Source organism: Pan troglodytes, chromosome 7 (genome assembly GCF_028858775.2).
Source record: "Pan troglodytes isolate AG18354 chromosome 7, NHGRI_mPanTro3-v2.0_pri, whole genome shotgun sequence".
NCBI lineage: Eukaryota > Metazoa > Chordata > Mammalia > Primates > Hominidae > Pan > Pan troglodytes.
In genome coordinates this window covers 81945450-81970261 of record NC_072405.2, presented here as the reverse complement: position 1 = coordinate 81970261, position 24812 = coordinate 81945450, and the positions used below count along the sequence as shown (strand labels likewise).

Below are 24812 nucleotides of genomic sequence, written 5' to 3'. Positions count from 1 at the left end.
AGTTGGGTGACTAGAAAGCATCACATTTTCAGGAATTTTCCCAAGTAACCTGACTAGTTTTCTTTTCTAATTACTCTTGCCCTCAACAGTCTGGTAGATGACATTTGAGATAGCACAGCATATTCTGTCCTTGACACTGCTTGACAGCACAAAGAAATCTGGCACTTTGCAATGAATTATTAATGTGCACAAATATTGTAGCATGTATGAGGTAGAGACCAGCAAAAGGTGAAGTGCTAGTTGCCATGACACCAGTCAGTTCAAGCTAAGGTTCATAATCTTTAACTTTGTCTCAAAGAGTCGTCAGAAGAACATAAAGGGCAAATCTGAAACACACAGCCAAACGGCTTTGGTATGGATTAATGCCTGTGACGCATGGGTGGATCTGAGAGGGCAGCACAGATAATTTGCTGACCAATAGGACTGCTGTGTTACATCAAGTATAAGGATGGATAGATCAGGAGTTATCATCTAGTAAAGGGGTCTCTAAATGCAGTACATGTGCTCAGTCTCCAGAGTGAGCTGGTGCCCATGCTGGTTGGCAAGGTTTGCTAGATGCTAAATGTAAGTCAGAGAATTGCACTCTATTGCAGTGTCCTCTTTACTGTCTAAAAAACAGAAGAGGACATCAAGTTCTTCAGCAGGAAAATATGGTTGACTCTTGATCTAGGGGGTCTCAAAGTCAGTAACCAATATATGAAACAGGAAGTTTACAGAATTTAGAGTTGGAAGGGGCCTAGGGATTTTCTTATTTGCAAAAGAGAAAACTTTTAATAACTGACTTTTGCTATTAAATGTAGAGCTAGAACTTTGACTACCATGATTAATTTGATCACAAGATTCCAATACCATAATCTGCTACCAGCTGACAGGGTTGCTGTGTGATTAAAAAAAAAAAGGGAAGGACATTCAAATGGACACTGACATTCCTATGAAACATGCTTAACAAGTCTAATATCTCCTTAGCTCCTCAGGGTTCCTCTTCAAAGCACTGGGCACTTTGAAAGATAACTGTAAAGGTCACATTTGTAATATAAGCAAGAACTTCTTAAACAGACATGTAAGTAACTGCACATAGACATGACATGTCATAGCTCGAGAAATCTTTTAAAGTAAAGTTTACGCCAAATTAACTTCCAACAGCTCCGACTCTCCAGACCATTCTTGGTACTCTTAATGACAGACTGTGCAGCCCAAAGCCTGCAGCTGCAGTGTCAGGACAAATTAGCCTAAAGTGGAACAAAAGTCAATGTGAAGAAACGTGGTATCCGGCAAGGTCTGACTTTTGAAATTCTGAGATTGATGACATTTTAAAGGTGTAGGTATAACAGAATGTGTTTTCCATATTTGTAAGCAATTCTAGGTTCCTGAGCACTGAGAGAAAAGCAAAGTTAATTTCTCACCGTAGGAGAAGGCCTCATTATTTTTGTGCACATACCTGACTGTCCTGTGATCAAGAAAAGGCATCTTTTAAAAGAATCGTTTTGAAATGTTTATCTCTTATTTGAAATCCAAGAAAGAGAGTAGACATTCATTTCCAAAGAGGACCATAAATCATATAACGCTGGGAGAAAGGTCAACACCACCAGCACAGTACAGTTTTCTCACGTATGCTTAAGGATTTTCAGAATCTCCAAATAATAGCATGATGTAAACTTTGAATAAAAAAGAACACCATCAAGACTCCACTGAACAAAGAACGTCTGACTGGAAATGCTTACGGCACCCTTCACATGGTTGGGCAACTTTCCTCTACTGTTCCACCCCTTCTGCCTGTGCAGCTGCCAGAGTTAACTTATCTTTATCAGAATCACAAAGGAACACTCTCCTGCTTATTTACAAGGCTAAAATGACATCTGGTGGCGCTCTTCTCTGAGAACTCAGTCACTGTTCCTGGAAAATGATTCAAAAGCACAAACTTTTGCAGGGCAACTGTAGGAGTATTCTTGTGCATGTGTGTTAAGTACTAACTGCTGATGTTGCTCAAATGTTCCGCTAGTCCCTGTAGCCTCACAATGTTTTATTCATTGTCCTGTGATCAATTCAAAAAAGCCATCTTTTATAAGAATGGTTTTGAAGTGTTTATCTTTTATTTGAACATCCAAGAAAGAGTAGACATTGACTTCCACAGGGGACCATAACTCCTATAATGCCTGAAGGTGCTTAAAATATAGTGAACTGTGTTAAAGTTAATAGGATACATCATTAGTGTGTTAAAAAATGTAAAATGGTGACATACTATCAGCTCACCTGGGTAAGGAAAATATGGCTAAAGTACCTCTAAAGGTATCTACTCATTAAGTATACTGACCAAACTTCAGACATTTTACTTCGACCACAGAAAGTATTATTTGAAAAAAACAATCATTACAAAATTATATATTTAATTAGGAAGTAAAACCTAAATCTGTATTTACTAGCAATACCAACTTTAAATATTCTAGTTGCAGCTGACAACAGAAATTCTAACATGCATATGTTGTTGCGTAATAGCCTCTTTTTCCTAGTTGGGTATGTTTGTAGAGACAGAAAGGTCCCCTGACCAATTGTGCAATAGAGCCCCAAGATACTTAAGCCTGGAACTACTCTCTCAGACTTAACAAGATGTTCATCTTAATTTCTATCAGATTGGGACAAAACATTCACTCTTTAGATAATAGAGGAGAGACTAAAGAACATGTCATAATAGTCAAATTTGTGCCAATGTTAAATCTATCCCTTTAAAAACATGTATTATTGTGAGGCCACAGGGATTAGTGCAACATTTGAACAGAATCAGCAGTTAGTACTTAACACACATGCACAAGAATACTCCTACAGTTGCCCTGCAACCAAGAAGCTAATAAAAGAGCCAGGCTTTTCAAATGAACACCTCGATGATGACACCATTAGTTATTCAGCAAAAATAAATGCTTCATTAACTTGTCTTCCCACTGTTAAAGGATAGGATGAATTTACCTCAAGGCAGCAACTCAGATATTAACGTTCCCTTACATTTTAGAGCTCACTATGCAGAAATACCAGAAATAAGGTGACTTAAAACTCAATTTGTCTGTAAAATACACTGGCCTTTGGAATCCAGAAACCCACTTGGTCCTGACTGCCAATTACTTGACCTTCCTTTTGTTACTTGACCTCTCTGGATCTCACTAAACTCATTTGTGAGACAAAAGAGGAGATGTCCAAAGTTTTTTCATCTCAAATATGTTACGATTTAGATTCAACAATTATTTTTCCAATTCCTACCACACACCCCGAATACTGAGGTCACGCTGAGGTATTATTTGCCTAAGACTCTCGTAAATGACTCAATAAGGGATCAACTCCATTAGTGCAGTGGCCAGCATTGAGTGATCAGCAAAAATATCTCATTGAGTATTTCTATGATGTCACAGCTGTGCCTTTTAACATAATATAACTTGAATGTATGCCTCTTATCTATTAAAAAAATTACAAATTATTTGTTTGAAACAATCATCCTTTTTCCGTTTTACTTGAGTCCATGGAGGCTCAATGTGTTAAACAATGAATGCTGAACAGTGTTTCTGAAATGCTGTTTTCCCTGATCTTTCCCCTGCCGGGCCCTAGATGATCAAACGAGTGTTCGATGATCTCCTTCAGCCTCACGCCCCTCCCCCTATTTAATAACTCTTTATGGAATAATGAAAATAACCCACAAAATTGCAGCCAAATAGCTTGCCAAACAACAGGCTGTCATTGATCTCTTTGCTTTGCCCCAAACTCAAACTGCATCTCAGAAATTGTAATAAAGACAGATCTTCCAAAGGGCAAAGGCTTCGGTTCTGCTCTAGTGACCAGTAACTACTTCCATGACGCATAAACACATGCATGCGAGCTTAGCCACTGCTCCGGCCATCTGCAGTGGCAGACTTCTTAGCCCCTGTTCCAACAGCACAGCTCTCAATGTCCCCATCATCATCAACCCCTGTAATTCCTAAGTGTAAATAGTTCAAATTCTTCCCTGCTTTCTAGTTTGCTTACTGTGAAATCTTTAAAAAGTTAAAATCTTTACGTAAATGAAGGGTAAATATATTCAAGAGATTACACCTGAAAACTTATTCTGTTTTTAAACATGCACTGTTAGAACTTAGAATTCACTCAACACATATGAGGGTCTATGAGGTACCTACATTGGGATAGGCATTGTTAAAAAACAAAAATAAGTATTTGTGAACCTCTTAAAGGATTTTAAAGATTGCAGATGGCAACTTTCCTATAAATCAGTGGTTTGGTACATTAGAATCACCTGGGGAGCTTTTCCTCCTGGTGTTCAGGACACCTCTCAGACCAATTATACCAGAATCTCCAATGGGAGAATCAGGCATCAGGAGGCAACGTCCCTCAGGTGGCTCCCATTTGTAGCTGAGTTTGGGAACCAGTGCTCTAGAACAGCGTTTCTCAATCTCAGCACCATTACATTTGGGGCTGGGTAATTTTAAGCCATAGGATTGCCCTATGCATGGAAGGATGTTGAAGCAGCATCCCTGACCTCTCTCCACTAGATGCCAGCAGCAGCTCCACCAGTCTGACAAGAAAAATGTCTCCAGATGTTACCAATGTTTCCTGGGGGCAAAATCACCCACATGAGAACTACTCACTAGAAAGAACATGTACATTAGGAAAGGAAGTCCCATATACTCCAGTGATGATTGTCCCTTAAGTTTTCATTCTCATATTGTAATGACATTTTCCAGGTTTGGAATATATTTGGGGCTGGAAATTGAAAAAAAAAAAAAAGGCAACAACTTAAATATGGACTCAAAACTTCATCACTTTTAGTTTCTATATTTCAAACCACCACTCCACCATGAAATTAAGAAGTACCTTTGAAGGACAATAATACTGATCCAACAAGTCTGATATATTCTAGCTACCTCACAGAGGAACAATATTGAAATGTCATAGAAGATCACACCAATCACTTACCAATCACAACTCTGGTTAAACCACCGAAAATATCATTACTAAATTATGAGAACTGAAAAAAGAAAACTTCCTTTTAAGGACAACAAATATACATGAGACACCATTCCTTCCATTATCCAGCAATGCCACACAGTTCTTCACTGGCGGGCCCTGACTTTCTGCTGTGGTGCTTAGGGCTGTGAAAACTCCACCCTGGGCAGAGCAACCATTCAGACACTGGACCTGAATCAAAATTTAAAAAATAAACCTAGATCAGAGTGGGCCCCAGAGTGCGTGGTCTGACATCTTCCTAGGTACAAGATTCCTAAAGGGCTGGTTAGCTCAGGGAAAAAAAAGTGTGTGTATGTGGGTAAGGGGGAGATGGAATATTGAAAAAGTGGGAAGAGTAGTTCCTCTTCAAACTTTGGCGCACATGCGTGTAGGAATCACCTGGGCTCTGAATCAAATGCAGACTCAGATTCAGTAGTTAGGTGGTGCTGCTGTGGCTGCTCGGGACTACAAGCCGAGAAGAAGGTTCTAGAGTGAGCCTGAGCAATCTGTCTACTCCCAACCTCACGTGGCTTCAGATCAACTCTCCTAAGAGTTCAGTGAAACAGGCAATATAATTGATCCTCTTTCTGTTCCCAGTGCCTCCTACCCCTAGCATTTATCAGGTAAAGCCTGGTTCAAATCAATGCCAAGAGCCCCTAGTGCAAGAGCCCCTAGTATGAATGACCATGGGACTTTGTGGACTGACTCTATGTCTATTTACCTTGGATCCATTTTTAGCACTAGCAAGCCACCCAATCCCATTAGAACAAAGTTCGTAAAGAAGAAACCTAAAAGACTTCAAATCCTTCCCTCTGCATCCACAGAGGCTTTGAAGGCTTAGCTTTCAAGACAGGGACTGTAGACTCCGTCAGCCTTGGCACTTACCTCACTGGCTTTCCAACTTTACCTTGGACAAGTGAACCATAGAGGCTTTTATACTATGGTAAGCCTGTGAGAAAACCTCATTTAGGGAATAATTACCGCTTTATAGATCACATGCTTGGACTATAAGTTTGGACACTACCAGTGGCCCAAAGTGCACAATTTTGAAAATCCATGATTAACATTTCAAAGGCAAAGCTTATGAAGCTATCTGGAATTCTGATCCCATAAGAATATTATATAACAGAATAAAGGTTTTACATTTTGTTAGGAGATAAGCTAACAAAATGAACTAAACTAAAACCACACTTAACTGATATTTTGGTACCAATTATTCATAGAACTTTGTTCAGCCAGTCCTTGTAGAAGAGCCCTATCCATTCGTGACTTTTTTTGTGTCTAATTTGTCAATGCTGATATGCAAACTAGGAAGAGAAAGAAGGAAGCTGGGTGACGAAGGATGCACTACACTATTCTCAAGGAAATAATAACTCTCTCCAATACAAGCTATGGAAAAGTACAGAAAAGGCCCAGAAACACGCAAGTTGGGCTTTCGTAATAAAATTCTAGTATAGTATTGGTTCTTCAGGCTTGAATTTTACATGCTTGTCTAATCTACAGAGCAAGCTTCCTGGGGATATTAAGCTAGGGTTAATCAGTTACTGCTAAACTAACCATGCTAATAAAAAATCAACATTTGAAGATTAATTCTTACACTATACCACAGGGCAAAACTCCTAAGTGACTCATAGGAAAATCTACTTACTGTACCAGGAGCTTTGAACTTGTAGCCCACAGCTAAGTATTTGTACAGGCTCTAACCTGGAAGCCTAGGCTGAGGGTTTGGGTCCTAGTTTCTTCCTTCCCTGGCAGTGACCTTAGGGAAGTCCCTTCACCTCTCTGGGTTTGTTTCCTCATCCATAAACATGAGGATAGTGGCTCTATTTAATTCAGAGTTGCTGTGAGGCTCAAATGAGAAAAGTGTTTACGAAAAGGCTTTGTAAATTTAAGTGCTATATAAAAATTTAGTACACAAGGCTCATTAAGCATGTATTTATAGACTATTTTTGTTATAAGTGCTATCTATTTTTGGTTAGGTTGTTTCCTTAAGTTCCTGCAAGTCCTGGTTCCTACTATGTATGGCTCCTAGTCCTCCCTGCCCTCCACGCAGACCATATTCTGGTTAAAACACAGTATCTGACCTAAGAAAAGAAGTCGCAAAAACACTGCTAAGCAGTTGCTTCAGCTGCCTAGTCCCTTTCATCCCAAGTCCTAGATGACGCTGGAAAACAACTTTCCAACACCACCACCTTTCTAATCCTTCTTTTATCAGTCCCATTTTACTATAGGCAAAAAACGACTGTTATAAGTAAAAATTGCAACACTTAAAGAGTCCAGCAAACATAATAAAAATACAATACGAAATCACTTAGAAGTAATTCATTACACCTTATGCTTCTCTTTCCCAAGAGACTGCAGGACTAGCCCATGTAAAAAACCCTTAAGAAATCAGTAGGGGGCAGTATGTTAATTACAACTTAAGGTGGGAAAATTCAGGCTTTGAATTTTAAGTTTCACTTGTCCTCAAAATACCCATGTGTTTACATAAGTAACACTTATGTTATTTTGAGCCCTATTGTTTAGGCTAACACTAAGAAGCTGCACCATGTTAATATTCAAAAATTCCAGTACTAAACTATTTGAAGGAAAGGCAAGAAATTCACATTTTATGCAAGCAGCATGTAAGAAACACTTGTGGTTTTTTCCAAACCAAAAAATACAATGCTAACACCGCTGCCACTTTCACACATCTTTGTGTGATCTTTGAAAGTTTCACAGACCAAGTAATGTTTTGTTTCCAAATGTGAATTCATTGTAAGTGGCTTGTCATTGTAAGGGGCTAATTTGACAGCACTCAAGGTTGCGGCAGTAATTGCCCTTACTTGTTAAATATTCTAGCAGCATTTGCTGCAGTGTTGAAAGTTTTATGAAGATTATAAGAGGATATTCATTTTTTCCCCCTGTGGCTCACTTCATTTCAGTTTCAGAGCATTTAGGAAAATGGTCCCTGACAGGTGTGAACCTGAGTTTTAAGAGAATTGACAAATAAAGTAAAAAAGAAGAAAAAAATTCAAGAATGAAATACACTGGGGAAGCTCTTCAAGTAAAAAATGTTAGCATTCCTTCAGACCACATGAAAAGGTTTGCGTCCCTTCGCATCCACTCCAGTGTGGGGATGGCATAGGCCTGTATAAACCCAGGGATGCAGGTGACTGGAACTGGCCAGCCAGATATGTCAAGGCAAATGAATCCCAAGGCCATGCTCTGTCAGCCTAGGCTCTGAACAATGGTATCTTAACAGAATGATAATTCACAATACAGGGAACCTTCTGAAGGCTACCTATTATGGGGACCAGCTGTATGCTTTAGAAAGAATCAGAAACCCCTATCTTCTGAGTTATTTTTCAATTATGTCTATATGGGGTCTCAGCCTAAAGGAGCTTCTAGGTCAGTTGATAGAATCTAGAAGTGTTAGTTCTTTGAATAGCTAACTACTATACCAACTTCTGATAAGAAAGATTAACACATTTTAATCTGATCTCTGGAGTTACAGGCTCAAAATATTGAACTTAACCCATTCAGCTGAGGCAGGAAATAGTTCTCTATTTCTTAAGGACTATTAGATTTTGTCATACTCCAAAGATTAGTTACAAAAGACCCTTTCTCTCAGGAAAATACTGGTTCTATGTGCAGGAAATAAGATACAAATCCACCCTGCCAGTACACCCCCTAGTGGAACTTCAGCATAGTACAGTTTGGGGGTCCAAAAACATCCTGGGTATTTAGGACTTTCCCAGGTCCAGTGGCTGTAACTGCACCATAATCATGTCTTCTACTTATTACTGAGCATAGAAAGACAAGCAAGCAAACAAACATAGCATGTCATCTGCACATTTATCCATATAGGCAGACATCTGGATTAGACACATGCAAATAGACTACTTATCATAATTGAAAGAGGCTTAATTTTAGTTTCTGAAAGAACTAAAGCAGAAATTTTAGATGAATTTGCTATTAATATTTCTCAACTCAAGACAAAACTTAAATGTAAAGGGGTTTCCTACTTAAAATTCATCTAACTCTCAGGTGAGGCTATTAAATTTTCTCAGATTGTCATGGGTTAGATATATTCAAGTTACTAAAACCGATTCATTAGAATTTGCCAAAGATCTCAAAAATCTGAAGCATGATCAGAGTAAAAACAAATGTAGGAGAAGAGAATAAGTGGAGTGTGAGCAGTTAAGTATTAAACTATAGGGTTTGTAGTGACCCAATCCTGCAATGAATGGCTAAGGGCTCTGCCGGGGCACTTTGCATTCAGTCTTTTTGAGAAAGCTATTCAGTCAGTGTTAGCATTAGCACAGGCTACACAATGCTTCCACTTTGACATATCCTATAGATTAATTTCTATTTGGGCAGAAAATGGATAAAGCCTGGGATGTAGAAATAATGAGGCAGAAAAGAACAAATACCAACTTTGCTTCCTTCCAGGAATTGAGATAAATAGCACAACTCACTCCATGATCAAACAAGAAAGGGCCATTCCTTGAGCCAAGAATTTCATGACTATTTTACAGGGACTGCCATCTTAACATATAAAGATATTATTAAGTGAACATGAAAATATTTTGAACTTGTTTTTCTTTCTCAGGAATAGTGACAGATTTTTTTCTGAACTATTCAACTTCTGTTGTCTTCAAGTAAAACAGGACTCAAATGGCAGAACAGCCAAGCAGAGGCTCTTGTGTGAAGCATAAGTGTGTGCAAGGCTCTCTCCAGGCACAGTGAGGAGTGCAGCCCATCTGAAGTTTACAGTAGATGAGGGGATAAATAGGTGCTGACCTGGAAAAGCAGGTGGAAATCAGCTTTGGAAGGCCCAGGATGCCATGCTAATGAGCCTGGACTTCACGCTGTGAGCAATATGGTCATACAAGCGTTTTAAGCAGGCAGATAACAAACTCAAGGCTGCTTAGATGACCCTAGGTTGGAAAGCCAAAAGCGAATACAGGAAAAGAAGATCAGAGGCACTTTCAAGAGTCCAGGCAAGAGGTGATGGAGGCACACAGGATGAAGTAGGAAAGGAAAGGGGCGATCAATCAAAGCACAGGGGCACAAGCAAATAGTCAGGATTTGGGGACCCATGAATGTATGCAGGCTGGAGAGGTGAAGATAATGCTGATGTTTCTAAGCCTGGTGACCAGGGAATGCAAGAAGGAGCAAAGAGGAGTTTGTTCAGTTTTGTGACATGCTGCTTTAAGAGAATGTGTGGCGCAGTCAAGGTAGTTGAAGGCAGACAGAGAAGCACGACAAAGTGGGCTTATCATGGAAGCTAAAGCACTTGAGTTTCAAGGAGACGGTCAAGAGGGTCACATTCTGTAGAAAGGCGAAGCTGCACACTGGATTTGGCAATGAGGGGAGCATTGCTGTTTTTTTCATTTAGGTTAGAAATTATGACATTGGTTATTTAGCAGTATTTTTTAAACAACTGAGAAAAACAGACACAGATTAGAACATATTGAAGATGTTGGAGAACTTTTTATCTGATGCAGCGTCTGGTTCCCTATTCACACCAGCTATGTAAAGTGATATTTTATCATGTCATAGATTTTGATTTCTAGTAGCAACAGATTTGGGCCCAGCATGTAATGTATCAAATACAGAAACTCAAAGTTCAATGAGCATGTGATCCTATTTGGTGTATATAGGTATTCAGTCCCAGGTACCAAGCAGTTCCTATCAAAAGAGATGTTTTACTCAGTTTTCAACTGTGACTACAAGAATAAGATAAAATTGACCCCAGGTCAATTTACAACTCTGTTTAAGACATTGAAAGTACTTCTAAAGTTCAAACATTTTTATACATATGACATATATTTAATAACAGAAACCAGTTCTACTGGAGACTTCTAAAAATAGGCCATGAATTCCAAGTGTTTAGTAGCTATCTTAAGATAGGAAATCAATATTCTCTATAAACTAATTAGTCTTACAGTTATTATGGTAAGGAGAAAGAAATACTGGCCAAATATTTTTATGAATACTTTAGAAATGATTTTTGAAATTCTAAATGTAAGAAACCTTGAACAAAACTAGTTTCTGTAACCAGAGAACACAGGAATGCAGTATGTGAGATTAAAAACCAGTAAATCACATAAGAACCTAAACATTAATGATTAGGGACCATTCATGAGATATTAGGTACAACTGCAGCACTAATGTCTTTAAGTGCTACATTACTCAGATCTAGCTGGTGGGCTTTTACTTTTCCTGGATAGATTTTAACTAAATAGACTTTAGACATTTGGATATAGATAAATGCTTAATTCAGTAATTAGTATTTTAAAACTGTGAAACCTTTTAAGTTAAGTGGTCTATTAATTAACTACCAATTATCTTGTCTGACTACCATATCAATAGAAGTAAATTACCTACTAGCTATTTGACAGATTTAGTCCTTTACCATGCAAAAATTCTTCAGAATATAAAAGGCCTGGAGTTAAATGCTTTTGCTTCCCCCTTTTGGTTAATCAGGGATCAATTTGCTGCTCACGTATAAAGGCCAAATGCAGCTCTTCAGTTAAAAAGGATCTACAGATAAACTTTGGCTTTTAGAAATAGCAAGCTAAGGTTCTACTTCTCTTAAAAAATAACAAGTAAAGCAATGTTAGTACTTTGAGGAAAACATGGGTTTGCATGGAGACCAACTTTCCATATTTCAAAGTAGAATACAGAGAGATATTTTTCTTTTCCTTTTTTTGAGACAGAGTCTGGCTCTCGTCACCCAAGCTGGAGTGCAGTGTTGCGATCTCAGCTCATTGCAGTCTACAACCCCTGGGCTCAAGCCAGCCTCCTGCCTCAGCCTCCTGAGGAGCTGGGACAACAGGCACGTGCCACCACGCCCAGCTAATTTTTGTATTTTGGTAGAGACAGGGTTTCGCCATGTTGCCAACGCTGGTCTTGAACTCCTGGGTTCAAGCAATCCACCCTCCTCGGCCTCCCAAAGTGTTGGGATTACAGGCTTGAGTCACTGCACCCCGCCCAAGAGAGGTATCTTTCAAGTTTTTACATCTCACCCAGATACAAACAGCCCACATGAATAATTTCTATGCTAGTGTTAAAGTGCATGATAGTGCATTCATTTTCCATGGTCTTGTACTGGGTGTTTCACAGTAGATTATGCTGACTAGAACCTAACCCAAATCTATCACTAAGTCTTGACTGGGGACCAGGAGAAGGTTCCTAGGAGAGCTACTGGTGATGGAACAACATTGGAAGATGAAGTGTCACAGCAGACTGGAAGGCTGTACAGAATTAGGCCAGGCTGAGGAAAGGCTTCCAAAGGGTACAGAAATGGTACATGGTTAAGAGGGAAGGAAAGAATTGCTAAGGGGGTCCTCTTTTTGAGGACTGATCATTGGTAAATATGAATGGCTGTTACACATTCATTGTGAGCTTCATTCAAACTGGCATACCAACACCAGCCTTAGCAAGTCACTAGCCTCACACCAATGAGCAGAGTTCTAACACAAAATAGTAAAAATCAGAACACATGTGGGACAGGGAGAATGGAAAGTTACGTAGGAAAGCAAAAGAAAATATGAGTGATAACAAGGGTGAGACAGCCCTGGTTTGCAATAATGGTCTTACACAGCTTTAGTCCAACATAATGCTCACCTTTTTCTTTCTTGAGATGGAGTATTGTTCTGTCACCCAGGCTGGAGTGCAGTGGCGCCATGTCTGCTCACTGCAACTTCGGCCTCCCGGGTTCAAACAATTCTCCTGCCTCAGCCTCCTGAGTAGCTGGGATTACAGGCTAGCACCACCACGGCTGGCTACTTTTTTTGTATTTTTAGTAGAGACAGGGTTTCTCCATGTTGACCAGGCTGGTCTCGAACTCCTGACATCAAGTGATCCGCCTGCCTTGGCCTTCCAAAGTGCTGGGATTACAGGTGTGAGCCACCGTGCCCAGCCCATAATGCTTACCTTTTAAAACTTCAGAACATAGACCCATGTATTCTCTGAATAGGTTATCTTCTAAATATTTAAGCCTATTATTATCAAATATTTATTGAGTGACTTAAGAATAGAGTTTTGTTCCAGGCAAAGGAAATGAAAGATGTATATAATAAACTGCCTTCAGACAGCTTGCCATCTACTTTGGGAGAATGATAACAAATGCTGTGAGAGATTAATGGAAAGAAAAGAAAAACCTTAGATGAGTCATTTAACCCCTACTTCACTGGAAAACAAAGGGTTGAACAAGAAGGTCTCTGGATTCTTGCAACTCTAATATCCAAAAATGCCAGAAGTGCTGCAGTGGGAAGGAAAGGTTATATTGAAACTTGAGCTACACCTTAAAAGACACGTGGAATGGAGGAAGAGGGTGTTTCAGGTAGGGGGAATAGCATGCGGACTGGTTTGGGAGTGCCCACAGCTTTTCAGTGGAAGTCCACATGGTTTTCTATTTCACTCACTTCGGCTCTGAGTCAGGATCAACATACTACTTGTTGAAATACAGGTATTAACTGTATTAACTGCTGAAAACAGATATTAACGGTTACTTAAATGTCTGGTTCAGGATGATCTGTGCAAATGACTGAACAGTTCTTTGCTCAGCTGATGGACTTTTAAAAATGTATGGGGTAACTTCTTTTCCATACCCAGATACAGTAAAAAGACACACTCATTATTTTTTCTAGAAGGAAAACAGCACATGCCAACGTCAACACATCTTTGAAAAGTTGCCACCAACGCTTCGCATAAGAGGACTACTGGAAGGGAAGCTGAATTCAGGTGGCTCTTGTGACACTCCTTAACCCCTGTTAAAAATTCACTGTAAAATCTATACTGAATTTTCCTTTAAATTTTGGTTGCTGAATCAAAACTTCTCAAAAGATTTGTAAATTTCAGCAAGAAGTCAGAAATTCCAACTCTAAAACCAATTTTCTGACTCAATATTGAAAATAAATTCTTAAGTTTAGATGCTTAGGGGAAAAACAGCTGGAGAATTCAGGAGCCTCCCATATTTTAATACAAAGTGACGTCATTACCATCAAGGCTTCCAAGAACTCCTTAAATTGTGTGGTTAAGCAACATCTCAAAGCACAGTGATGACTCTAGGAAGGTGCTATGCTCCTCCCTGGTATACAGATTCAGGTCCAGAATAATTTTTCTATTTAGAGATTTGATTTGACTTCCTCCTTATGTTAAAAAGTAGCCTAATATTAGAAAGACAGTATATCAATTTATGTGCATTTTCAAAGCTAAGGCTATGAATTTTCTGTGCTTTACACACACTAAATTAGCATTCATTTTATCAGATGTCTTCCTGGAGCTGGTTTCTTGTTGTAAGTATTTAACTGCAGATTGTATGGGGTTTCTTAAAAACCTGATTACACTTAAAATTTTACAATTAAGCAAAATAATCATGCAGACAAAGTAGGCAAGATGGCTAAACTTTAGAATACCTGGTGTAGGTAAAAGTTTACAGTTATGTAGTCTTGCATCATCTTAGTCAAAGGTTACGGGAGAAAACAATCCCAGTCAGTATCTGCGGTTCATAATGAACCTACTGATAGTGCTGTAACTGTTTAGGGCTGACTTAAATCAACTGCAGTTTTTATGGCAGCTTCATCTTTACCATTCTTCAAATATGAAAATGACACTTCGCCTCCCACTTATGTATGTCTTTTATTTCAAATGGCAGTTATTTTACTCAGGATTAGTCATAAACACACAAGATTCTTGATAAATTCTATGTCAAGTTTATTTGGTTGGACTGCCTTTTATTCATCTAACCACCCCTTTGACACCTGCTGCCTGTTCCTGGGGACCCAGCCACAGCAAGGACTTTAATTCAGTTCCCCACCCCCACTGAACACAACACACACCTACAGGCAAGCTGAAGTTGCCCAAACTGTATTTGGTGATTTCCTTGTTTAAAACATATATAAGCTCAGGTCATTTATATATTCATTTCTAGAGGTTTGTAAATGAATTAAATAAAGTTCATGTTGGCCGGGTGCAGTGGCTTACACCTGTAACCCCAGCACTTTGGGACACTGAGGCGGGCGGATCACCTGAGGTCAGGAGTTCGAGACCAGCCTGATCAACATGGTGAAACCCCGCCTCTACTAAAAATACAAAATTAGCCAGGCGTGGTGGTGCATGCCTGCAATCCCAGCTACTCGGGAGACTGAGACAGGAGAACTGCTTGAACCCGGGAGGTGGAGGTTGCAGTGAGCTGAGATCACGCCATTGTACTCCAGCCTGGGCAACAAGACCAAAATTCCATCTCAAAATAAATAAACAGGCCAGGTGCGGTGGCTCACGCCAGCACTTTGGGGGCTGAGGTGGGTGGACTGCCTGAGCTCAGGAGTTCGCAACCAGCCTGGGCAACACCATGAAACCCCATCTCTACTAAAATACAAAAAATTAGCCAGGTGTGGCAGCATGTGCCTGTAGTCCCAGCTACTCAAGAGGCTGAGGCAGGAAAATTGCTTGAACTTGGGAGGCAGAGGTTGCAGTGAGCCAAGATCGCACCACTGCATTCAGCCTGGGTGACAGACTGAGACTCCATCTCGAAAAATAAATAAATAAATAAAGTTCATATTTAAAAATAAAACATTAAAATAAGCTTCCTCCAAGAGCAGAGAAAAGGTCTGATGCTTGAGGTGCAACATTTGAATAAGTACTTTTAAAGCCAGATTAAGTTTTTAAGCAGTTGCTAAAAAATTAATGAGGTTTAATGTGACCTATTTAGGAGAAACAGTTCTTTGTTGTGTTCTATTAGAAGGCTAATCCGCCTATGGAAAAAAAAAGTAGAATCCTATTTCTTTACTCCTTCTTTATTGAATCGTATCTGTCTACAAAAGGAAAGGGAAAATACTGTGAGGAAAAAGAGCATAAAGTGGGTCAGCAGTGTGCAGTTATAGGGGACAGAGTCACACCTACCTTTACTGAAGACAAGTTGAGATGAAAAACTGGGGTTACTTTTGCCCCTAGAGCAGCAGAAGGCCCTGCTCCCCTCCGTAGATCATGACATTGTTTAATGGTTAGAAGCGGACATTGTTTAAATCCCCAGCTTACCAGGTTTCACCACCTCGCTTCCCTCTCTAGGGTCCTATTAGGGTGATATTTGCGAGGCACTGTCTAACCCGAGAGAGTCCCGAAGCGTCCTGCAACAGGAAGATGCCCTGGACCCAGTGGATGGTCAGGAGATGCGAAGTGACTGCCAGGGTGGCCTGGGCACTCCCAACAGACCACAAATGTTGATTTCAGAATCTTTGGCACTTTCCAAAATGTGGCTGAGCAGTAATTTGGAAGCCTAAATCCTGACTTTAGAAATTCATAAGAACAACCAATGTTTTATAAACTCAACAGAAAGTAAAATAAACAAACCCAGGGTTTTACGCTCCTTTGTGTTATTTTTATGGCAATCTTTCAAACTAGTTCAAAATGTTCAATCCTCTGCCCTCTCAAAAATACTGAGTTAGGGGTGGCGGGGGGGGGGGTGGCGGGGGGGTGGCGGGGGGGGGGTGGCGGGGGGGGTGGCGGGGGGGGGGTGGGCGGGGACAAAACGACTAACAGTAACCAGCATACACTGCAGTTTACCATAGGGAAGAGCTAAGGAGACCTTGTGGCGAAAGAGTACAGGTTGCTTTCAGGCTGGCACCGAAGTCTCTCCCCTTCCCAACCTTCTCATTGAGGAGGGCCCAGCAAAGAAAACAAGGATGTTTATATTTACCCAGAAGTGTGCATGGCAATTGACCATCATGGTTCTCTCAATGAGCTCATCAGGACATTCCAGAAGGTGATGCCCAGAGACCACACCAGCATTATTGACCAGGACTGAGACTTCGCCAACCTCCTTGCGGACTCTTTCAGCCGTCAGGTAGACGTTCTCCCTCTTCCCCACATCACAGGTGTAGGTAAAAACCTGCAAGTTACAGTGGGGCAGAATTTCTTCCTCACCATTCCCAGCTGTCCTCAGAAGTCCAGATGAGGAGAAAACATGCAAAAGAGAAGGAAGTGCAGAAAGTGAGTCACATGGCGATCAGTAGGACAAAGATCACACAAAACAAAAATACTACAGTGAGCTTCAAATTTCTAACGCTGCAAGGCTTGCCAACGACTGAGCTTTACAGCTGCCTTCCTCCCATGAAGTCTTTGGGAATTACAGCAATTTACTGGATAACTTTGCTTAGGGGAAAGTCATGTAATTGTGACAAGCCCAATACAAGTAGACCACATGGGATCAGCTTGCTGGAGCTAAAGACACCTGCAAAGAACTGATCTCAGCCCAGAGCTCAGAGAACAACACACACACACTACACACTCCTCTTTTTTTGGGGAAACAGTGGCCCAAGAGAAACAGCTCTTAGTCTTTAGTATGAGAACCCTCAAAATGGAAACTCACTTCAAGGCTCACAAATCAAAACTGCAATTAATAATCTGAATTCATCCAAAGCCAAGAAATGAATCCACAATTTTTAATGAAGAAATAGGGATCACTGGCTTGTTCTAACTGGGCTAGCTGACTCCTCTAAGAAGTACTCTCACAAATCAAGTTACAGGTAAATATGCAATTTTACCGCATAAGAACTTGACAATTTAAAAACCAAAATCGGTATCCTGGAAAATGAATACCCTTATCTTTTAGGTTTCGGCAGGGAGCACAAAAATCTGTATTTGCTACACCTCCATACCACCAATGAAAATGGTACATTTTCACCCTTAAATTAAAAACGCAGGTATCAATAAGTTTGATGATAAATTATCAATACAGGGGAGAAGTGCCCAAGTCAATTTTCTCCGTACAGGTAAATGTTTTCCCTAAAAATGAAAAATTTTGTTAAAAACCAACAGCCATTATCAAATTTCCTGAACCAATATTTATGGTTGGTTATGGACTTTGCTTTGGCTTAAAAAAAAAAAATCTCAGATTCAGGTTAGTTAATAAGTATTCAGAAATGCAGATTTTCTGGGGTGACCAAAAACATGGAAGAAATTTACAACGAAGCCTAAATCCTCCAAGAGCTTTCTCTTAGGAAGCAAGGCGTCTTTCAATCACGCTCAGGGAATGTAACTAAAGCACTTATCGCTGGCGAAACAATGTAATTATGTTCCTCAGGCTAAACTTATAATGAAACCGTCAATACTGCCCTCGTCTAAGGGGTTCAGACCACAGTAAGACAGACACTTCTTCAGTCTAGTCAGAACAACTTCCCAAAGACGCTTCAGTTTCCCATCGCGCCGCTTGTAAGTCGGAGCAAGACATTTCTTTGGGATCCAAACCTGTGGTAACAAGTTCCCTCCGCCTTCCCTACCCCGGAGGGCTTAGGAAACCCTCCCCCGCCCCCCGCGTGGTCCCCAGAGACCGAACCTCCGCGAGGACAGGGCACCTTCTCCCTGGTAATACAGAAGTGATCGCGTTCCTTTATCAGGGAGCGAATTCCACTCGTCTCCCGAAAGACCGGTGGGGTGTTCCTTTCCTCCACAGCGGGGCTGACCAGGCAGCGGGATTTGGGGCCTGCCGTGGTAGGGCGCGGGGTGGAAAGAGGCTTGACCCAACAATGCTCCCGCGCGGGTCCAGGTTACCTTGCAGCGCGGCGGCGTCGGCCGCCTCCAGGTCGCGGTAGATGTGGCGCACCATGCCAGCCGTCTCCTCGTTGCTTTGCGTGTTGATGTCCCACAGCACCAGCAGCGCCCGACGCCGGGCGAACTCCAGCGCGAAGAGGCGGCCCAGGCCGCTGCCGGCGCCGGTGATGAGGCACACCTGGCCCGCCACGCTCTTCTCCTTGGGCCGCACCAGCCAGCGCGCCGCGGCCAGCACGAACGCCCAGAGCACTTTGAAAGTAACCACGAAGAACTCCACCACGATGTTCATCGCGACGCCCGGGGCCCCGCACGAGCCCAGTGCCTGCGTCCGCGCCCACCCCGAGCCCGGCAATCGGGCTCCCGGCTCCGGGGCGCTTGTCACAGAGGCCGGGACGAGAAGGCTGCGCCCCGCGCCCGCCCCCGAGGTGCCCGCCGGGTTGGAGTGCGCGGCGCCGCTCCCTGCCTGCGCGGGGCCACTCCCGCCCGGGCTCGGCGCTGTGGCCCCGGACTGTGCCCGCCGCGGCAGTCACCCGGCTCGGCGCCTCCTGCCGGCAGCCGCCCGCCCGTCCCGCAGCGCCCGGCCGGCCGGCTCCGCTGCAGTGGCGGTGACAGCCGCGAGTTAGACGACTCGAACTGCCCTCATGGCCAAGCTGCTGCCGCCCGAGCGTCCCCGGAACCGGCGCGCCGGCTCCCTCTCACCCCGGGGGAGGGGTGCGCAGCGGAGGCGGCACGGGCCAGCAGGCTGCCGCGGGAGTTGTCAACTCGACCCAAGTTGCGAGAGGGTGGGAGAGTGGGGTGCGGGGCGGCGGAGCGCCGGGAAGGGGAAACTCGCACGGCGCAGGCAAGCGCTGCCCAACGCCTTGCAGATGCCCCTGAGGGCTCGCGTTCCCCGGCCCTGCACTCTCCGCGGCTGTCACTCGGGCACTGGGCTCCGCAGCGTAGCCCGCTTGCAAGTCAGAGCGCTCCGGGCCGGCTCTGAGCGGGCTCCACGCTCCGCGCTATATAACCCCGCGACCGGGAAGAGCCCGCGCCAGCCTCGGCATCGGCCCTCCCTCCGCCCGGCCTCCCCGCCCCCGGGCGCACCCCGCCCCCGGCCCAGCCCCCAGCCCGCCAGCCGTCCGCGGAGCCGAGCGGGGTAGCCCCTCTCACACGGCCGTGGCCGCAACCTCAGCCCTCCTCGCACCTCCCTTCGCAGCTCACGCCCCCTCCCGTGGGGTGTCCTGGCCTCCGCCTGCCGAGCTCGGCAGTCAGCAGAGCCCCGGCCATCCTCCTCCGGCCGTCCGGTCCCCACTGGTCCCTGGCTAGCCACTTTTCGTAAGCCAGAGCACTCCAGACCGCCCCGCCTGCGATCAGGCGCTGCGGAAGACAGCCCTGTGGGCTGGAGCGACGACAAGGACCTCGCGGAGCGGCGAAAGGGGTGTAGTCTGCGACTACCGCGGCAGGGAGCCGGGAGGGCGGCCAAAAGTGACTTCGAATTGCAGCTAGCCGTTTGGAACGTGGCCCAAGAGGCTCTCATTTTCCTGGCTGGAACCGTCGCCGCGGTGCTTGCCTGCGGTCCTGGTCACCCGTTGCCCTCCCGCCGGGCGGGCGAAGACTGGTGCATGCTGGGATTTGTAGTTCGTCCCCATGAGGCTCGTCCTGGGAACATTATGGGGAGGAACGGAGCCTAATCCTGTCAGCGCAGCCTGGGGATTAGGACCCGGAGTTGCCAAGGTGTCAGCACTCTTTGCTCTTGAATTGATTAAAAAGTCTAATCAAATGCATATATTTTCTTCAAACAAGTTTTACCCGAAAGTTTGTTGAAAGAGGCTAAATCAGGGAGTTCTTTGCGTCTGCAAGGCGGCTTTTTAGTTCTGGATTCTTTTCCGGCTTATTCTAAGACACCTATGAGTCGTGGGGCTTCTCTCGCGAAGTCTTTAAGTGGACAGTACGCATGCGCCAACTTCCTCTTTTTCCGGCTGGAACCATGGAGGGTGTAGAGTGAGTTGCTTCTGGTCCTCTTGAGAATCCTTCTCCATCTCCAGAGCCAGATACTTTTTGTGCCACTTTTTCTCTCTCTGGCCGTAGCTTGCACCTTTGCCCACCTCCCTGCTTCATTGTGACGCTTTGTGACACCAGTGGGGACCCGAGGCTGGGGTTGGGATGCGGGCGGTCTTAGGACGGAGGTTTTGGAGATCCCGGGAACGAGATGTTGGGTTGGAATGTGTGTGGAACCCGTCGGTTGGCTGACGGCCCAGTCCTCGGTAGAGGGTCTTTCGGGGGAGGCGCAGAACCTCAGCATTGTGTTCGTCCTTGGCTGGTGCTTGGTACAGGCCGACCTGCCGCCAGGCCTTTGCTTTCAACATGTGGATCCTGATTGAACCAGAGTGGTGGTGGCTTGTTTTTTTTTTTATTTTTATTTTTTAATTTTTGCGTTTAAAGTCTCGGGGTCAGTGCCTTGCAGTAGTCTTTCAGCTAGTACATTTTGTTATTCGGGTGTTGGTGTGTTTTTTTTGTTTTTGTTTTTTAATTAGTCGTCGGAGGCCGGGCCTCTTGGTTGAAATAGGGAAAAACGTATTGCTATTGTCATATTTGTGATTGCGTTTTAGGCAACATGGTGTTAAAGGTTATTGACATGGAGCTAAAATATGCATCGTACACTGTAGCATGCCAGAACAAGTAAAGTTACTAGTGACTAAAGTCAGTGACAGCATTTCTGGTAAACAACACTGCTCAGTACGGGAGTAATTCAGCGCTGTGAGCTTTTTGAGCTATTGATAACATTTTTGTTTATTAACGTTAGAGAGAAGAAGAAGGAGGTTCCTGCTGTGCCAGAAACCCTTAAGAAAAAGCGAAGGAATTTCGCAGAGCTGAAGATCAAGCGCCTGAGAAAGAAGTTTGCCCAAAAGATGGTAAGTAAACTTTTTGAGGCACTAGCACATAAGGAGGCGCCTTATTGGGATTGAGGATGAGGTGAATGTTCTTGGCAAGATTTACTTCCTAACCGTACTGAGTAATTGCTTAGCTCCCTAATGTTACAATCTGAAGGTAGTGGGGTTTTTTGGTGGGGGATGTAATTGCATACTGTGGCAAGAAAAGATTTAAAGGAAACGTGTTTTAGTTTTCTTTTTAATAATTGGCATTGCTAATTGTGATTGAGCTAAAAATTATGAATAACTGATTATTGGTTTTCAGCTTCGAAAGGCAAGGAGGAAGCTTATCTATGAAAAAGCAAAGCACTATCACAAGGAATATAGGCAGATGTACAGAACTGAAATTCGAATGGCGAGGATGGCAAGAAAAGCTGGCAACTTCTATGTACCTGCAGAACCCAAATTGGCGTTTGTCATCAGAATCAGAGGGTAAGTTCAGTTTTACTGCATTCGGGTTTGAAAGGGAAAAAAAAAAAAAAAACTTCACATTACTTCTGGGAGCCCTGATTCTGAAACACTGGAGGAACAATATTTTAGGGGAAGCTAGAACAAGGAGGGTGCTGATCACTAATGGTTTAGTTGCGAGCCATGTTCCCCAAGCTCCTATCCCTTCTCTTAATAGAATACAGAAATTCAGTGTGTAACATGAGAGGATTCCTATCTGTTTAGGTAGGATTCGATATTCAAAACTATAATGGTTAGTATTAATAAAAATTTCGATGAAAGGCAAATGCATTTCTGGTCTGTTTTCACCACAGTATCAATGGAGTGAGCCCAAAGGTTCGAAAGGTGTTGCAGCTTCTTCGCCTTCGTCAAATCTTCAATGGAACCTTTGTAAAGCTCAACAAGGCTTCGATTAACATGCTGAGGATTGTAGAGCCATATATTGCATGGGGGTAAGTCTCTTTTCTCCTTTGATTTCTATTTGATAAATTGGTTATGTAGCAACATGAATTTTAGATGTTTTAACAGTGGTCACCTTATTTTTGTTTGCTTTTTCACTTCAGGTACCCCAATCTGAAGTCAGTAAATGAACTAATCTACAAGCGTGGTTATGGCAAAATCAATAAGAAGCGAATTGCTTTGACAGATAACGCTTTGATTGCTCGATCTCTTGGTAGGTTCTATTTGGGGGAAAATTTGGTATTAGACCATGCGATAATTTCTCACCCTCTTGTGGCCGTACATTTCTCACTATTGTGAATCTTCATGTGTTCCCTATGATTCTTGATTTAGCTTAAAAGAAAACGTAAGACATGGTTTCATTAGCTTGAACCTTATCTTTGTAAAGCCATGCATTTACCTTGTTTATTCCTGGTTATGTTTTTATCTCACAGCCTATTCAAAAAGATTTTGAATAATTATTTCAAAACTTTTTGCAACTTTAATAATCTTAAATAACCTTAAAATATTTAGGTAAATACGGCATCATCTGCATGGAGGATTTGATTCATGAGATCTATACTGTTGGAAAACGCTTCAAAGAGGCAAATAACTTCCTGTGGCCCTTCAAATTGTCTTCTCCACGAGGTGGAATGAAGAAAAAGACCACCCATTTTGTAGAAGGTGGAGATGCTGGCAACAGGGAGGACCAGATCAACAGGCTTATTAGAAGAATGAACTAAGGTGAGAGACCTCATCCTGAGAAAGGTTGAGTTAATGTTAAGAGTATAAGTGGTGGTAATCTTGAATACTTTTCCCATTAAATATTGATGGGGGTTTGAATTTTAATCAGTGCTTTTGTGGGGAGTGGGGGTCAACTATCTTAATGATTACAGTTGGTTTGTTTACTGCTTTTGAGGACCTTTCTGGAGGAAAGGAAAAGCCTGTTTTGGGGAGTCTTTAAAGATGGAAATTGGGTGGTCTTAAAAATGTAAACTCAATCATTACTTTATAACTGCCTAGTTTATGTTAATTGTTAGCTGCCTAAAGTGTTTTCTAATGGTTTTCTTTTTTCCTTTCAGGTGTCTACCATGATTATTTTTCTAAGCTGGTTGGTTAATAAACAGTACTTGCTCTCAAATTGAAATATATTGTTGTATTTGTGATTTTTTGTTGTTGTTGTTAGCCTGCCTCTGTCTTCCCTTAACTACTGTGGCAAGTCTGGTGTGTGATAAAATTAAGCCAAATCAACAGCCCATTTCATGCAAAATCAGGGTGGAGTCTGTGTGAAAGACATCTCTTGGGTTTTTAAAAGGCTTTTCTCTACAAAAGATTTTAATTTTTTGTTTTTTAACTGTGCTGAGTGATTCGAAATGGGTTTATTCTAAGAAAGCCTGTTTCACAAGCATTTGTACATGATTTGTCGGTAAGGTAATCCAACTTTGGTTTATGGAAAAAATTGAATTTAGTTGCTAAAATTTATTTCTCGGGCCTTCGCTTGTTTATAAACTGCCATGTAAATGTGTTGTTTTCCTTTTGCATTCCATTTTTGTGTTCTTGTTTTGCATCTTTTGCCATACTTACGTGAGTTACTAATAATTGTTACATACTGTGGGTATTATGAAGGAAGGCATGAAATTTGTGCCCAGGGATGCAAATTATTTCAGAGCATCTGGTGAAATTAATGGGCAAAAACTTCAAAGGTTTTTTTGTAAATAACATTCCTTTATACTTGATGTATTGTTTCACCTAGACTAGTGAACAATGTAGAGTGTAACATGAAGTACATAGAATGAGAGTAAAAATGTTTGTGGTCCTCATTTAGTTGTCAAAGGTCTGACACACTGTGAAACAGCTCCCTTAGTAATTATTTTGGTACTACTGCTCCACAGTCATTTATTGCTTTTTAATATTCGAAAGTTGCTAGACAAATAGAATTTCTTTGAGTTCTTTGTTCCTGGTTTTGGGACCTATTTCTCTGGCTTAGTAAGTTTGTTTAGGGTCAGTGAATTTTGGAGAGAAATCAAGATGATCGTTTATAAAAATCATTTTACATATTTATGATTGTATCAGTGTTTTGCTAGATATTTTTTGTCTTAGCAGTTGGGTCAATATTTTGAAATAGTACATGGATATCTAGGTAGAGCCAAAGAGTTTATTTTTTAATTTTCCTTTGTAGAGATGAGGTCCACACCAGCCTGTGTTCCCCAGCATGTTACTGAACTCCTGGCCTCAAGCAATCCTACTGCCTCAGTCCCCTGAATAGTTGGGATTACAGGCATGACCCACTGCCTCCAGAGGGTTTTTAAGTTATAAATTCAGTTTTGTCTTACTGCTTTGGTAGATAGAGAGTACAGTTCCCAGTGTTAGCACATCCAGTGTCGTGAAGGGTAGTTGTGCCTCAGAAGATGTCAGAGCCTGTTTGGCTTCCAGGTTTTAGAGGAATAGTGAGGGCCATCAGTGGCCTCTGCAGGGTCAGAATTAAGACTAATTATGGAA

General features: G+C 42.4%; 2 protein-coding genes and 1 long non-coding RNA gene across 6 annotated transcripts in view; 2 read left to right on the top strand and 1 right to left on the bottom strand.

The window, feature by feature from the left end:
* Window positions 1-13700, top strand: part of LOC107976340 (uncharacterized) — a 69696-nt gene extending 55996 nt beyond the window's left edge. Inside the window, exon 6 of one of the 2 annotated variants that reach the window (XR_010159276.1) lies at window positions 13620-13700. This is a non-coding gene — a long non-coding RNA (uncharacterized LOC107976340). Of the gene's footprint in view, window positions 1-966; window positions 3460-13619 lie in introns of those variants that run through there. The other variant, XR_010159277.1, reaches the window with a different exon arrangement.
* The window catches only part of RDH10 (retinol dehydrogenase 10), a 30342-nt gene extending 10846 nt beyond the window's left edge, over window positions 1-19496 (bottom strand). The window contains exons 1-2 of one of the 2 annotated variants that reach the window (XM_528167.9): window positions 18520-19496; window positions 16667-16902 (exon numbers count right to left, since the gene is read on the bottom strand). In XM_528167.9, the coding sequence (XP_528167.2) occupies window positions 16667-16902; window positions 18520-18808 (525 nt within the window). In that variant the 5' untranslated portion in view covers window positions 18809-19496. The remainder of the gene's footprint in view (window positions 1-16666; window positions 16903-18519) is intronic. The other variant, XM_016959570.4, reaches the window with a different exon arrangement.
* Window positions 19497-20108: 612 nt separating this feature from the next.
* Window positions 20109-23460, top strand: RPL7 (ribosomal protein L7). Of its 2 annotated transcripts, none has more exons than XM_063816398.1 (7): window positions 20109-20232; window positions 21302-21410; window positions 21694-21860; window positions 22190-22327; window positions 22439-22548; window positions 22848-23057; window positions 23396-23460. In XM_063816398.1, the coding sequence occupies exons 2-6, from the start codon at window positions 21408-21410 to the stop codon at window positions 23054-23056; spliced, it is 627 nt and encodes a 208-aa protein (XP_063672468.1). In that variant the 5' UTR covers window positions 20109-20232; window positions 21302-21407; the 3' UTR covers window position 23057; window positions 23396-23460. The 2 variants fall into 2 exon arrangements, with proteins under 2 accessions (XP_063672468.1, XP_519807.6); XM_519807.9 differs by having other exon boundaries at window positions 20178-20499.
* The last annotated feature ends 1352 nt before the right edge of the window (window positions 23461-24812 follow it).

What these genes read in the sequence shown, in the direction of transcription:
- RPL7 (XM_519807.9), top strand. Translation starts at nt 20,453, where the DNA reads ATGCGCCAACTTCCTCTTTTTCCGGCTGGAACCATGGAGGGTGTAGA. An exon ending in AGAAGTTTGCCCAAAAGATG is followed by an intron (nt 21,411 to 21,693) that starts GTAAGTAAACTT and finishes ATTGGTTTTCAG; the next exon opens with CTTCGAAAGGCAAGGAGGAA. An exon ending in TTTGATTGCTCGATCTCTTG is followed by an intron (nt 22,549 to 22,847) that starts GTAGGTTCTATT and finishes TAAAATATTTAG; the next exon opens with GTAAATACGGCATCATCTGC.